This window comes from Sminthopsis crassicaudata, chromosome 2, assembly GCF_048593235.1.
Source record: "Sminthopsis crassicaudata isolate SCR6 chromosome 2, ASM4859323v1, whole genome shotgun sequence".
NCBI lineage: Eukaryota > Metazoa > Chordata > Mammalia > Dasyuromorphia > Dasyuridae > Sminthopsis > Sminthopsis crassicaudata.
In genome coordinates this window covers 325,061,588-325,078,814 of record NC_133618.1, presented here as the reverse complement: position 1 = coordinate 325,078,814, position 17,227 = coordinate 325,061,588, and the positions used below count along the sequence as shown (strand labels likewise).

Sequence of the window (17,227 nt, the reverse complement as noted above, 5' to 3'; positions counted from 1 at the left end):
TGTCTTATATTCTTTCTTTGAGCCAAATCTGATGAGAGTAAGATTCACATAATGTTCATCTCTCTCCCTTCTTTTTTGCCTCTTCATGAGATATAATTTCCCTTATTTTACCTCCATTTTCTTCTTTTTTCAGTACAATCCCCTTTCCACTTCTAATTTCTTTTTTATATTATCAAAATAAAATCAAATTATACTTGCACTCTCTAAGTATACCCATAACAGAGTTATAGTTCTCAAGAGTTCTTTCCTTTTTGCTTTTTTAATACTTCTCTTGAATTCTGTATTTGAGATCAATTTTTTAGTTCAAGTCTGGTCTTTTCATCAGAAATAAATGTTTTCACTCCTTAAAAGAAGGGCCTTTTTTCCAAGCTGTTAATTCTACTTTCATAATTTTCTTCCCAATCTTTTGCCTCTTTCCCCATTTTTCCTCTATTCTTTATTGGTTTTTAAAATAATTTTGAGCTCCTCTTTTAGGAAATTTTTTAGGACATGTCTCAGCTGCATTTTACTATGAGGCTTTGCTCTTATAGATGTTTTAAAGTTATTCTTTTCTTCTATTTTAGTGTCTTGAGCTTCTCTATTGTCATAATAACTTTTTATAATCAGATTCTTTTTTTGTTTGTTTGCTTATTTTTCCAGTCTACTTTTTGACTTTAAACTTTATGTTAATTCAGGAATCTGCACCCTTTTGGATTAGAGTAAAAATATGGGAAAAGGATGGAGAGTGATGCCTCATCTGAGTTTTATCTTCTTGTGTCCTTCAATTGTTTTTATATATCTGGTTGGGGTTTTTCAAGCTTTTAATGCTTTCAAAGTGTATGTAATCCAGGAGGAAGGCTGTTCATTGCACACCTGATTTGAGCTCTGAAAGTTTCTGGCTCAACTTTGAGAGTTCTGGCAGACAGTTAATTGATTCATCCACAGTTGAGCTGCTGGAATGCTCTGCAGGTCCAGAGTATCAGAACTGATGGCTCTTTGGCTAAGACACTGAACTTTCCTTCAGGGATCAGAGCCATATACTTACCATTTGTTTCTTGGAGCTTGTTCTTATGGCTAATGTTCAGGACTACTCTTCACTGGGATCTCTTACCTAGCATTGGATGGCAAGTGTCAGATAGCAGTTGCTATATGGTCCCCATTTCTGTACCTAGAATTTGTTAAAATAATAACTTATCTCTTTTTCTTGCTTCTTGCAGTCCCTGGACAACAGAATGCTCCCCAACTTCCACTGCCATTGCATTATGCTGAGGCCAGAAACCCCAGTGGATACAGACCTCTTTGTCTCTTTCTTCAAGTCACTGTGTACTAGAAAAAAAGATTCACTGTGATTTTTTCTTAGCTTTCCCAATCAGAATTGAGTTGCAATGCAGTATCTAGATCTTTTTCAAAAGGCTTGGGAAAAGAACGAGATTCTTCCCCTCACTCCACCATCCTGGTTCTATCATTTCTCATTAAATTTTCAAAATCACATCTTTTGTAATTTTGACTTCATTTATTTGTGTTCTGCTTTTTAATTAAATCATCATTCAGTTGGTTATTTCTATTTTTTTCTATTTTGTTTATATGTATTTTAGGGACATAATTTTTCCTTTGATGATTATAGTAAGTATATCCCAAGAATGGGATGCGCTATTAGTATCTTGTCCTGACCTTTACATAGTTTTTTATTTCATTTTTAAGTCTTCATGTGAGTCTGTCTTTTGCTTCTTCTGCCTTTGATAACCACTATTTTATTTTATTATGTAAGATAAATATTAAATTTAGTATTTCTCATTTATTTTAATTATTTGCAATTTTCTATATTTTAATGCATGATCTATTTTTATTAAAGTGCTATGAGATACTTATGTCTTATGTCATAAGTTTTTATCTCTAATATATCAATAATTTATTTGGACCTCTATATTTATTTATCTATCTTTCCATTAGATTTCTCTAGTCTAAGAAAGGAACAGTAAGCCTCTCCACTATTTTATTCTCAATATCTTTTTCAACTAATTTTCCCTTTGTATTTTTGGATACTTATTATATATATATATATATATATACTTAAAATTTATATTGGGTTAATTATTTTTATGCATAATATAATTTCATTTATTGATATTTTAAATTTTTATTTTTTTCCTATTTTCTGATAGCATAATGGCAATTCTACTTTCTTTTGGTTTCATCTGATTCATGGTAAATTTTGTTCCAGCCTTTCATTTTGATTCTATTTATGTTTTTGCTTTTTAGATATTTTTTCACCCTGTTTAGATATTTTTACACCCTGTTTATAAAACCAGTGGCTTTTACTTATACAGGTATTGTCTGTTAGTTGCTGCTTAATAAATTTTTGATGATTTTTTTTATTAAAGCTTTTTATTTTTCAAAACATATGCATGAACAATTCTTTACCATTAGCCCTTGCAAAACCTTGTATTTCAATTTCCCTCCCTTTTCCCCTACCCTTCCCTGGATGGCAAGTAGTGCAATATAAGTTAAACATGGTAGAAATATATGTTAAATCCAATATATGCATACATATTTATACAGTTATCATGCTGCACAAGAAAAACCAAATCAAACCAGTAAAAAAAAAAAAAAAAAAAAAAAGGAGGGGCAAAATAAAATGCAAGCAAACAACAACAAAAAGTTAAAATGCTATGTTGTGAACCACACTCAGTTCCCACAGTCTTCTCTCTGGCTGTAGATGGCTCTCTTCATCACTGAACAATTGGAACTGGTTTGAATAATCTAATTGTTGCAGAGAGCCACATCCATCAGAATTCGTCATTATATAATCTTGTTGTTCTGTGTATAATGATCTCCTCATTCTGATCATTTCACTTAGTATCAGTTCATGTAAGTTTCTCCAGGCCTCTCTGAAATCATCTTTCTTACACAACAATAATATACCATAACATTCATATACCATAATTTATTCAGCCATTCTCCAGTTGATGGGCATTCATTTAGTTCCAGTTTCTTGCCACTACAAAAAGAGATGCCACAAACATTTTTGTTCATGTGGGTCCCTCTCCCTCCTTTAAGAGCTCTTTGGGATATAAGCCCAGTCAGTAGAAACACTGCTGCATCAGAGTTTGATAACTTTTTGAGCAGAGTTCCAAATTGCTCTCTGGAATGGTTGGATCTATTTACAATTCCACCAACAATGTATCAGTGTCCCAGTTTTCCCACATTCCCTCCAACATTTGTCATTATTTTTTCCTGTCATCTTAGCCAATTAATGTTTTTTTTTTATGTTGTTGTCTTTGCTTCTCTTTTTTTACATATTTTCATCCACATCAGTATTTTTATATTCCAAATTTTTTCTTTGGAGAAACTCTTCAGTAGGAATTTATTTTTCATAGTCTAATTGAATTTTTAAAAATTTCTGACCTAAAAGCTACATTTTCTGATATGGATAAAGATAGATAGATAGACAGACAGACAGACAGACAGATATGTGTTCATTTCTGGTTTGTTCTCCTATTTCTTTATTTCTTTCCTTGAATCAACCTGGAATTTTTTTTTATTTAATACCCTCCTGAAATTCCATAGGATTTGAATTTTTCTTATAGTCTTCATTAAATGTGTTTTGTAGTGTCTTTGAGAGTTTAGTACTAAGTCTTCCTTTTAGCTTTAGAATCCTCTCTTTTGATTTATTTGTTTGTGCTTTGAGTTTTTATTAAAATTTCTTCCTTTTTAAATCTCTGGAATCTCAGCCTTTTATTTCCTTGTCATTCACTTTCTTGCCACTTATTACACCTTTCTTATTACAATGCTAAAACTGACCCACAAAACTACCTTGACTTCCTCCCACATTGAGGGGATTTAGATTCCCTCACTTTAGTTCCTGTCTATAGTAGCCTTTAGAGCTGCAGGACTTGGCCTATCTATACTTCAATTCTCTTTCTTTCAGAAATACTACAGACCTTCATACTGCCTCCCTAACTTACTTTCTTCCTTGGCTCCAATCCTTTGTTTTTCTGTATGGACTGAGTGTCAGGTGTTTTTGAAAGATTTCTGAGGATAAGGAGAATGTTCTAGATAAAAAGAAGCCTGGAGTCACTAATCTAGACTTCTTCCCAGTTAGAAAGCAGTAGGTTGTCCTCCTCTCCACACACTTCAAATGTCTAGCTAGAACCAGTATTTGTTAATACCATTTATTGAAGATTATAGAGCTAACAGAAAGTGAAGTATATGGATCAAGTCTTTAAATAGCCAGAGGGAATTAGAATGTGGTCATGGGTCAGTCAGTGGATAGGTTTGTGTTAGTTTCTGTGCTCCTTCTAGGAGATGGGTATTGAGCACTTTAAATATTATTAAATAAATATTACTTTAAATATTATTAAAATTGTTTGGTATTAGATTGTACCTTGTCAGTATTTTCTGTGTTTTATCCTGTTATTTCAGCTACATCTGGCACATAATTCTTCTTTTGTTGGGAAGGAAGGAAAAATTTAATGTTAGATGTATCTGGATAAAGTGTCAATATCTTGTCAGTCATATGACCTGGAAGTTTATCTTGTCTTGCAGTTTTAACAGTGTCTTATTATACCACTTCATAAGGGCTTTAAAAAATTCAACATGTTCTTTGACTGCAGCTAAGTTTATTGCTCTAGAAAAATCTATAAAGTCCTCACTATATTGGAATGGTTTTACTCTCTCCTTTTCTTCTTGTGTGTGTGTGTGTGTGTGTGTGTGATTCAACTGGGATTAAGCGACTTGCCCAGAAGGAAGTTTTAAATACCTGAGTATGGATTTCAATCCAGGTCCTCCTGACTCCAGGGCCAATGTTCTATACACTGCACCATCTAGCTGCCCCTGCTCTCTCTTTTTAAAATGCCCAGTATTCCTCTAGTTTTGTGGTTCTTGTATAATGACAGAGAGAAAACATGTTTTGGGAGATGCTTAACCAGTTTCCCCTCTATGCAGATATGGTCCTCAAATGGCAAGACTCATCGCTCTCCACCTGAACTTATATAATTAATGAGAAAATAGTGGAGTCATATACTTTTTAAAGCACTCTTTTAATGCATCACATCCTCAGATCCCTAAAATTTTTGAGTCCTCTAATGATGTCTTTTAGTAATTGCACTCAGGATCTTATACTCTTAATTTTTTTTTTACTAATTTTATATCATCTTAGTTTCTCTCAGTATTGTTCCACCTTCCTCTCCCAGAGAATTGTCATATATACCAAAGAATATTTTTAAAGAAGAGAACAAAGTCAGCAAAATACATGAAACAAATGTGAAAATACACGCAATGTTCCACATTTGTGGATCTTCCACATCTACAAGAGAATGTATCTTTTTATCTTCTTTGGGACTATGCTTATACTTTATAATTCTTCAACACTCACTTTTAATTGTTTTGTTGTTTTATATATATATATATATATATATATATATATATATATATACATACATACATACATATATTTACACATACACATATGTATTACATTTACATTTTTGTAGTTGTATCTTTGAGCCAGCTTATTTCTGCCTGGATCAGTTCAAATGAGTCTTTCTATGCTTTTCTGTATTCATCCATCATCTCCACCACTTTTTCCAATACAGAAATATTCCATTATATGTTCAGCCACTCCCCAGTTGATGAACATCTACTTCATTTCTTGTTTACTTTTGGTACCATAAAATATGCCTCTATAAATATTCCTATATATATATATATATATATATATATATATATATATATATAGGGACTTTCCCTAACTCTCTTTTCTTTGTAGCTTATCAGTTTCACTGGCTGTAGAGTCTCTGTCATTTAAGAATGCATGCTCCCATTTCATCCTACCATATGCCAAATTGTTATATGTGCCCATAATACTTCTGTGCCAAGAGAGAAAGCAAGACTACACTGATAGGACAAACTTATAGCCACTGAATCTAAATTTGGTACAATTTCATAACCACAAATTCCGCTCTGACATTCAAAGTCATGGAATGATATCTTAACTGAGAGGTAGGATTCCCCATATTTAGAACATCAACATCTCTAGTTTTTCTTAACATTTCTAATTTTCTTTCACATGAAGAATAAACCAGCATACACTTTAGGGGTTAATTAGCATTTGGCTCTCTACAAAAAGATATTGTCCTTGCTTTCTGCTTTGTTGCACTTCTGACCGTCATTATCATGCTTATTTCCAGTCTTCCAACTGCAGGTGGCAATAGAAAGAGGAAAAGAAAAAGGAATTCTTCCCCTCCCCCTTTTGGACAAGCTGCAAGTGTGTTTTTTATTACAAAGAAAGTAAAAAATTGGAAATTTTTCATAAATACAGTGCTTTCTCCTTCTCTCCTGGCAGTTAGGTGAAATAAATTGGTCAGACACTTGGAACCATTCCTTTATTTGTATATTGCTTCAATAATTTAATTCAGTTCTCTTTGAAAATGTTAGTTAACAGTTCCTCCTAAGCTAATGTGTCTTCCTGTAGTGTTGCCTTCTCACGAATGTTTCTGCAAAAGTCTAAATTGCAGCTTTCCACCATCACTACCACCACTCACTCAGTTCTACCCAGCCAAGCCATTGTCCTATCTATTGCTGGAAAACAACATTCTATGAACAAAGTAAATTCTCTTTTCCTTTATCTTCAGTGTGTCTTGTGGCCCTCTAGTGAAGAGCATCTGTAGAAGTTGGGAGAGAAATATTTTTTGTCCTCCTGGAACATCCAAAATCTAAACAGAGAGGCTTTGATTATTCATTCTCATTTACATGTTTACTTGCTTTTGCATTACTGCCTCATAAAACTCCAATGTCACTGAATTAGTTTTGTTGTTGTTGTTGCTCTTGTTGTTTTTAACATTTTTTTCCTTTTAAGTTAGAGATAATATGCATGTTTATTCCTCAATAAGAGGATCTGTTCTTTTCATCTTTACTTAGCACATAGTAAGCACTAGTGCTTGTTTAATGAATAAATTAATATTCTAGGTTTTAAGTATTCAATGAGATCATTCCTTTCAATCTAGTTTCTGATTCTTCTTCATTAAAATACTTTCAATGGAGGAAATGATTTGGGGCAACTTTATATTAAAAACTGATTATTTATTAATTTAGAATGTGTCTCTTTTGCTAAGGCAGAGATTTTAAAAGTTTGTAAATGCTGTATGATCTATTTAGGAGCTAGGATAAAGACATAACTTGCTATTACATAACTAGCAATCAATTGTATTAATTTTTACAGTAGTGATACACACACATACACATCTATATAGACACATGCCTTCACACACATACATAAAGCTATATATTTATAATATTCCCCCAAAATATAGTTATATAAGAATCATATGTATTTATATTTTAATAAAAATGTATCTTTACAAAATAAGTTGATTGCATATTTCTTAATTAATTTAAAAGGAAGTAGAGGTAGTAGTATTTCTGATATGGGAGGTCTGCCTTTCACTTACCACTATAATAAAAGGTCTACATCAAGTAGAAGAAAGTAAGAATATACAAAAGAGCTTGCTCTTAAGCATTTATCTCCCTGTTACATTCTCATCATTGGTCTAATGAGATTTATTGAGTATCCATCAAGATCTAGAGTTCTTTTGTCAATATAGTGTTTCTTGCTTCAGGCTTTTCATTAATTATCCATCTCCTTTCTTATTATGATCCCTGTTTCATCAGAAAGTTCTAAACATCTTTTTGTGGAAATAGTAATTCAAGTCCTACTCTGATAAGTTACTTTGTATTTATATTTTATTTCATTTGTGCTTCTTTAAGCTATTTTCCCTGAGTAGAATGTAAGCTTCTTGAGGGGAGGGGCTCTTTCAGTTTTGTCTTTGTTATTTCTCGCTTTTAATATTGTTTATGGCTTATATTAGTTGTCTATTAAATGTTTGTAGGTTAAATTGAAAGTAGTAGCTAACTGTGACTCTGGGTGGAATCAGCTAATCTTTCTAGGAATTAATTTCCTCATTTAAAAAATTAGCAGTGGAACTTGATGGGAATCTCAGGTCACTTATTTCTAATAATGGCCCAATTCAAAATTCTTTTAGTGAGCTCCAGTCCTATACCCACGATTTATACATAACTATAATTACATCTTTAACCATCATCTTTAATCCAAATTAAACTTCTCTCTCCACTAAAACCTGTTCCTTTTCTTCTATACGCCATTCTTTTAGTGGTACTCTCATTTAAAAAAATCTCTTAGCTTGATTTTAACTAAGAAGCATCCTTGGCATTTAAAGTTAGAAGTGATAGTAATTAGTCTGTCAAAAAGCATGAATTAAGTACCTACCATGTGCCAAGTATCATGCTAAGGTATGGGAACACAAAGAAAGAAAAATGCCTTTAAGGAGCTAATAATTTAATCTACCAGAGCCTGTGGCAATTCAAGTGTCTCTAGTGCTTTGAGGTTTTCAAGACCCTTTATATGAATTATCTCACTTTATTCCGTCTCCTTCATTCCTTTTGTTTAATGTCACTGAGTATAAAAAAGAAAACTGTTCATAGATGGTTACAGGAGTTGATATGATTCCTCAGCAAAGTTTACCAGCTATTTTCAGGCTATTACATGCTGTCATGAAATGCAAGTATAGATCAACAAAAATTCTGTGGCTATATTACCTTCAGGTACAGACTTGTCAGTTCTGATTAGGTGAGCTTGTTGAGTTCCTATTAGGATCAGTGACCATTCTATTCACTAAGCTATATTGCAGACAGTTGGAGTTCCTAGCTTCTTTCTCTCTTCCTAAGGGAACTTTACAGACCCATCCTAACTCCCAGCTAAGCTCACCACTCCCCCTCCCAGCTGCTGTCCTCCTTAATGATTTTTTAAAAATTTATTTGTGTATCTTTTGTGTTTATTTATATGTATATATATTTTCCTACATATAATCCTGGGACTAGAGTGAGCTTCTGGGATGAAGAGGTTTCTGGGGTGTGGTGGAAAAAAACATGGAGAAGAATGAAGCCTTTTATTGATTTTGTACAAGTTAATATATTCTTACTTTAGTATCTATTTATTGATACATTAGATATTAAAATAAGTATCTATATTTAATTATTAGTATCTATTTATGCTTTACACATAAGCTCCTTGAAAGCAGAGTCTAATTCCCTTTTGTCTTTCTATAACTGGAACTTAACACAGTGCTTGGAATATTTTGTCTTTCAGGTATTCATTCTTGTCCAACTCTTCATAACCCTATTTGGGGTTTTCTTGGAGAAGATACTGGAATGGTTTTCTACTTCCTTTTCCAGCTCATTTTTCAGACGAGGAAATTAAGGCAAACAGAAAGTAATTATTTGAGGCCATATTTGAAATCAGGAGGATGAGTATTCTTGACTCAAGCCCAGCATTCTATCCACTGTACCACCTAGTGTGGAACGTAGTAGGAACATAATAGATGTTTGTTGATTGACCAAATCAATAAATGCGTAATGTACAAAGTTGTTCCAAGTATATTGGTCCTTAATTTTTATTTTGTTCCAGCATTACAATACTGAAACTTTAATTCTTATGCTTGGAGGAAACAAACAAAACAACTAATCAAACAACAAAAAACAAACATTAGTTATCTATTGAGTAATGCTTTCATTCTGAAAATTAAAGAAATGAATGTAACCTGAGTATCAAGTGTAGTAACTAATCATAGGTAACAAATCTAATGCTTTAGAGTGGACTCTACAGAAGCACTTTCACCACAGAAAATAGAATATCAGTTTAACTAAGCATGGGCCACAGAGAGAACTGTTTCCACCAAAATAGTAGATTACTTAATATATATTTGGAGATTGTTATTAGACTTTTACTGACTACAGGTGGACCTTGAAAACTTGTTTTATCTAAAAGACTGTACTCTCAGCATCCTGGGCTCCTCCAGTAGCAAGGTAGAGCCCTTTCTTTAGTGTTATCCTAGCCCAAAGTGGGTCAACTTCTGATGCCAATTTCACTAACTCGATAATTATGGATCTAGAAATTCTCTGTGACACCACACACATAAATATACATATACACATGTGCATATATGAAGAAAACAATAAGTTGGGTTTGGGGGATAGTAAATCATAGGAATTAAATAAAAAAAATAAGTTGATTTAAAGCCAAGTAGTGTGGCAGAAAATGTCATTATATTTTCTTTAAGGAATTTGTGGTTGTTTGGCAGTACCTGCTGTAGCATAAGATTAGCATTAGTATTGGCTAATAATCAATAATAATAATGCTGTTGATATCTAATATTCAGGGCTAAAATTGACTAGTGGCATTTTTTGCTGCTAAGTACATATTACTAGTACTAATATTAAACTAAGTGTCTAGGATGTTATACTCCATGTTCTGTCAGAACTTCACTAAAAGTAGTTGTGGAAACAATACATTACAATAATCATTGATAAAGGGCAACGAGGCGGCACAATGGATAGAGTTCTGGTCCTGAAGTCAGAAAACTCTGAGTTTAAATCTAATCCCAGATACTAGCTGTGTGACCTAGGTAAGACACTTTGCCCTGTTTGCCTCAGTTTACCCACCTGTAAAATGAGTTGAAGAAGGAAATGTCAAATCCTTCCAGTATCTTTGCTAAGAAAATCCCAAATAGGATCATGGAAAGTTAGACACAACTAACTGAAAAAACAACAATCATTGGTATCTCATCACATTCACTTTCATTTAATGCTTCCCATTGACTATAGGACATCATATTCTTTTTATTTTATTTTTTTAATTTTATAATTATAAATTTTTTTGACAATATATATGAGGATATCATATTCTAAGAGACCTTTGGTTTCAACCTTCCCCTTTATAAATGAATCAAATGAAACCCAGGGAATGAAGTAACTAATCCAAAATAAGTAGCAGACTTAAGATTTAAACACAGATTCTATAACTTCAAGTTGATCATGTATTCCAATATAATATACTGGCTCCTTTATAGCAAGACAATTAAATGATGATCAGTTACATCCTTTCCATTTTTTAAGTGAATCTGCAAATGTTACTAGAGTTCCATATTTTTTGAAATTCATGTTTAAGAAGCTCTCAACTATTTTTCATGAGCAGCAGAACTTATTTATTTTTATTATAGCTTTTTTATTTATAAGATATATGCATGGGTAATTTTTCAGCAATGACAATTGGAAAACCTTTTGTTCCAATTTTTCCCCTCTTTCCTAACACGCCCTCCCCTAGATGGCAAGTAGACCAATACATATTAAATATGTTAAAGTATATGTTAAATACAATATATGTATACATGTCCATACAGTTGTTTTGCTGCACAAGAAGAATCGGACTTTGAAATAGTGTACAATTAACCTGTGAAGGAAATCAAAAATGCAGGTGGACAAAAATAGAGGGATTGGGAATTCTATATAGTGGTTCACTCATCTCCCAGAGTTCTTTTGCTGGGTGTAGCTGGTTCAGTTCATCACTGCTCTATTGGAACTTATTTGGTTCATCTCATTGTTGAAGAGAGCCACGTCCATCAGAATTGATCATCATATAGTGTTGTTTTTTTATATAATGATCTTGTTCATGAGCAGCATAATTTAGACAATATTTTATAATAATACATTTATTGTTTCTGATGCAGATAAGGGAAAAATTCTGTTGAGATATCAAATCATCATCAGATTATATTGATTAAGCATCCTCAGGCCCATGGCCCTTTAAAATATGAGACTAAGTCATTTTGAATCAGTTCGTCTTTAGGATAAGTTTATGTTCTAAAAAGGAAAAAAAATAAACAAAGGTCATTTTTTAAAAGTATATGTTCCTTGTAAACATCATTAATATATAATCTTGAAATCTCCTCAGTTTATAGTTTTTCCTAGAATCCATTAATAGCATAATATATGTGCCAGGAATGGGAAAGTTCTTTGAAGATAACTGAAAAGACCAAAAAAATTATCTAATGGGATATGGTAAAGGAAATTATTAAAAAAAAATCAGTGAGAGAAATATTGTCAGGACAAGCCCGATCTCAGCAGAATTTTTTTTCTTTAGTGTTCCTCTATTGAGAACCAGAGAAAACACCTAAGTAAAATTAAGAGGCAGAGTAGCTTTTTGCATCCTTCACATCCCTTTCTCTATGGCTTCCTATCCTCTGAGGAGGCTTGATTACCCAGGATACCTATTGCCAGGATACCTATTCAAGTCTTTTTTTTATAGGTAAGTCAGTGCTTCATGTAACAAATTTATCTAACCTGCCATCCTTCCTTTTATACCTACTACATTCTCCACAAGAAAAATGTACTATTACAGGTTCCATTCTGTCAGAGTGTGTTAGAAAATGTGATAAACGATATTTCACACTGAGATTAATAGATGATAGATTAAGGATATTCTTCTGGGACAATTGTATTTTACCTGTATACTTTTGCTAATACACAATTTTTGGTCTCTATTGTTGAAATATCATGCATTATTACAGGGGTTTTTTTGGGAAAGGGGAACTTTTTTAGTAGACCTCCTTAAATTACGTGATCTAAGTCACCATTCTTGGTATAGAATACCAAAATCAAATGAAGGAGGCCAAAGGAAGATGAAGTAGACAGGAAGAGAGTAGACAAATCGAAAATAATCCAGAATAGACAGAGATCCTAGAAGTTGAAAGGGAGAGCAATGAAGATTTTGTGTGTGTGTGTGTGTGTGTAGAAAAAAGCTTATTGAGATCAAGACAATGCTGAAAGTTTGAGCCATTATTTTATACTAGATTCAAGATATAGGAGAAAATAACAGGTTTGGTTTTTTTGCTTCTTAATTGAATTATTATTTGGCCCATTTATTTCTAATGAAAATTGCAAAAATATAATCTCAGGCTTTTTGACTCATCCAAATGTTGAAATGACATTTTTCTTCACTTTCCAGAATTCTGTTTACTTCTCAATGATAAACAAACCTTAGTAGTTTGTCTTATTAAATCTGATTTATCATATCTTTCTTTAGAAATGTAGATTAACCAGCAGTGGTTCTAGTGGGCTTTTATCCCAAAGAGATCTTAAAGGAGGGAAAGGGATCTGCATATGCAAAAATGTTTGTGCCAGCCCTTTTTGTAGTGGCAAGAAACTGGAAATGGAGTGGAGGCCTATCAGTTGGAAAATGGCTGAATAAGTTATGGTATATAAATGTGATGAAATATTATTGTTCTATAAGAAATGATCAGCAGGATGATTTCAGAGAGGCCTGGAGATACCTACATGAACTGATGCTGAGTGAAATGAGCAGAACCAGTTCATGTACACAGCAACAAGAAGATATACGATGATCAATTGTGATGGATGTGGCTCTTTTCAACAATGAGATGATTCAAGCCAGTTCCAATCATCTTGTCATAAAGAGAGAGGACTGTGGGAACTAAGTGTGGATCACAACATAGGATTTTCACCCTTTTTATTATTTGTTTGCATTTTCTTTCTCATCTTTTTCCTTTTTGATCCGAGTTTTCTTGTACAGCAAGATAATTGTATAAACATATATGCATATATTTGATTTAACACATATTTTACCACGTTTAACATATATTGGATTACTTTCCATCTAGGAGAGGGGGTAAAGGGAAGGGGGGGATTGGAACACAAAGTTTTCAATGTTGAAAAATTATCCTTGCATATGTTTTGAAGATAAAAAAGTTTTTAATAAAACTAGAAATATAGATTTAACACATTACCCATCCCTGAAGGTTGATTTGTTTTAGAATCAATACTGAGAATGTAGGGCCAGACTGTGACAAGTCTAAGAACCCACTATATTTTGGAGCACCCAGGACGGATGGTCAATAGCCCAAGCTTGGTTTTGGCTTAAATATCAAGTCTAGCTATCAGTCAAGACTTTTCAGGGATTCTGGTTCACTCTGGGATGGACATTAATAATTTCATCTGTGATTCTTGAAGCCAACTGGGCTATAAGATATAATCTTGAAAAGAACTTCTGAAAGGCTCCTAGAGCCTATCTATCTCCCAAGTGGTCTCCCCCAAACCCCACCCAGAACTACACTGGTGACCCAGTAAAGATTGAGTACAATTTGCCTCCGTAATCAATTATCAAATTTTTCATCAATTCAATTAAAAAAAAACATTTAGTAAGTACTTACAATGTACAAGGGAGTAGGAATACAAAGAAAAAAATGAAAGTCTCTGACAAAGATTATTTAATGAATCTGCAGCTAAGGCTTGTTGAAAAACTAGTTCTTCCCCTGCACCATGGTTCACATGTATATTCATCTAATTTGTTTACTTTGTATTTGTTTAGTTTTGTTGTGTGAAAAGATATTTTGCTTGGTTCTAAAATCTGAAAAAGGCAGTCAGTTGTCACAGTCAATAGAGTGTCAAGCCTAGGAGTAGGAATACTTTTCTTCCTAAATTCAAATCTGTCCTCAGATATTTAATAGCTGTATGATCCTGAGCCCTATTTGTCTCAGTTTCTTCATCTGTAAAATGAACTGGAGAAGGAAATGGCAAACCACTAAACAACTGAACTACAAAAACAACACAAATCTGAAAAAAAATTATTTTTTTTCAAATCTCTCTATCCCAAGTATATTTAGTATTGTTCTGCAGTGGGCCAGGAACTAAAAAAATATTAATTTCATTAGAGAGGCTTATAATTCAGATTTTTAGGCTTTTTACTTTTTGGGGGAGACAGTTTGTGAATAGTTTTATTTTAGGTACTCAGTAAGCTTTATGAAATAAGATCCAACAAATTATTAAGTCAAATTGTAATGTATTGTAACTTAAGCCACAGAAATGACTGGATTTTTTTCATATTCTTAAGAAATTTCTAGAATATCAATATTTAAAGCTATATCATAGGAAACACTTAGCAGACTCCCTCCCCCACTCTCCCATCCCCGTGTCTTTGATTTTCCTTCTCGCTCCTGCGAGTTTGATTTTTGTGACTTTCCCAATCAAAATCAGTTAACCATTTTCAGGGCGGAACAAACCTGAGCTTCCCAAGAAACGCATTTAATTTGCAAGGCAACTGCATCTTTTTTCATAGGCAACAACAGCTCCCCAGGGCAATCACATCCCAATGCTGATTTGCTGCAGTGAAGACTGCAGCACTTACAATATGCCCTCCCCCTTTCCCTATTCTGCTTACAGCATCAGTCTGTAGCCAGTGCAAGGAAGCAGTGATACCCACTAACCTATTCATGCTTTGGAATGCCTAAGTGGTAGCACAGTAAGTATCCTGACAGAAAGCAACAGAGAGACTTCGTTCGCCACTCCAAGATGCAGGCCAGTGCCGATTCTACCAAGATGGACTGTCTGTGGAGCAACTGGAAATGTCAGGGTATTAAATTTATTCTAGTAATGCATGTCTACAATGAGAGGGTAAAGCCTGCATGTGAGAATCTCATAGAAGGAACTCAACCATTTTGTATTGTTTCACCTGTGGGATCTTTGCATGCTTTTATAACGAGGAGCTCTTGACTGGAATGGTAAATCTGTTTACTTTCATCACAAAATTGTGCTTGGATATAGTCTGGTTTTCATTTTGGGGTGTGTTATGTGATACCTCATCTTTTGCTTGCCCTGGAAGCTCTTTATAGAAGCATTGCTCTTTTACCTACCATTTGTTTAAGTTTTGCCCATTTCTGTGGTTTACAGTTGAGAACTGGCTGATGTGCTTTTCCCTGACAGTATAGTATACCACATTTATTTCTATTGAGAGAATGATGTCTCCTAGAAGCCCTATTTCAGAGCTCTCTAGTGCATCCTTTTAGACAGGGACACACCCATTCCAAGGTATATGCTTGTGGTCAAACAAAAGATACTGGGACTTGGGAATAGCTCTCACTATTCTGAAAAAGACTGTGGCGTAGCTATATATTATTGTTCAATTGAACACATGCTTTTTTTCCCCAGTCCGCCAGTGTGGCAAGCATATAGCTTCTATTTGTTAATAAAATACAATAATGTGAGAAGCATCTGTTGAACAATTAAAGAAAAATCAATGCACAGTGCTAGTTATACCCTCTGGCATAATGGATTTTTTTTTTTTTTCAGAACAGTCTATATTAGAACTGGGTGTGGCTACTCTCTAGCTTTCCTTAGATTTCTTTTCAGCCATTTTTATTCAGCCTCACACTTCACAGCTAACACTCATCCATCCTTTGTTGTTATAAAACTCTCCCTCTAACGTTCCTCAGAGAAGAAATTGCTAGGAGACAGGGATTAATTGCAAAAATGCATCTCGTGCTATAAGCTCTTTTAGGATTTGAAAAAAGCAGTTGTGAAGAAAGCATATTTGGCTTAGACTGCATGGTTTGTAGCACACATTACACTCTAACAGTATCTGATTCTAAATAGCTGGGTATCCTCCCATTATAATGTTGCATCGTGGATAGAATAGGAAGTCTTTTTGTCTGTAAAACAATCCTGGGTTTTTTTGTATCCTTTTATCTTAAAAAAAAAAAAAAAGAAGAAGAAATGGTGAACATAAACCTTCAGAATTAAAAAGACGGTTACTTTTCTTTTGTGTTGTTTTTGTTGTTGTTGTTTTTTTTTTTCCCTTTTTGTAGTGATTAGCATGAAACACCAGAATCTTTTTGTAAATTCAACGGGATGGATCAGGAAGTCAAGTAACTACAAAATAAACAGTAAACAGATTTGGATAATATAACTCTCTAGAGATCAGAGACTCATTAGTGGCTGCTATGAGCAAGGATTTTTAGAATGGGATGCCACTTCTCTCCAGCAGCATACACTCATTGTGGATCTTGGGAGTTTTCATGTAGCACCCTATTTTGTAGTTTTAAAAATTGGTCTTGTTACCTATTCATTAAGAAAAATCAAATAAAACATTCCCATTAGTGCATAGAGGTAAACTTAATCTCATGTTTTCTTTGGATGTATAGGCTCAGTTTTCAGTAGCATTTAGACATCTGCTTCTTACTAAGAGTAGATACCAACCAATAAAGACATTTATATAGATATATATGAATTTGTAAACTTGCATAATATAATGCTCAAATGCAATTGGCTCCCTAATTTCCCAATTGAGTTGCTTATTAAAAATTAAAACTAAAATATTCCAATCCATTAGATCATTTGTGATGAGAAAAACAAAGATTGAGAAGACCCTATTTACTTACTCTATTTATAAATTATAGTTGAATATGTATGCCTTTACAAGTTATCATTTTAATTGAGCCATGTGATTTAAAAACCCTTTTGTGGAAAACTGCTCTAATCATCTAAAATATTATCATTACTTTATAATAAATTAAAACAAATCCAGTGTCATTCAAAAATATTACTG

The 17,227-nt window shown here is 33.4% G+C and overlaps 1 protein-coding gene across 3 annotated transcripts in view; it reads left to right on the top strand.

The window, feature by feature from the left end:
• The window catches only part of RTN1 (reticulon 1), a 261,922-nt gene that overhangs the window by 210,092 nt on the left and 34,603 nt on the right, over positions 1–17,227 (top strand). Inside the window, exon 1 of one of the 3 annotated variants that reach the window (XM_074290257.1) lies at positions 14,959–15,256. The exons of the other annotated variants lie outside the window; for them this stretch is intronic. Coding sequence (XP_074146358.1) covers positions 15,196–15,256 — 61 coding nt within the window. The 5' untranslated portion in view covers positions 14,959–15,195. Of the gene's footprint in view, positions 1–14,958; positions 15,257–17,227 lie in introns of those variants that run through there. 3 annotated transcript variants of the gene reach the window in all.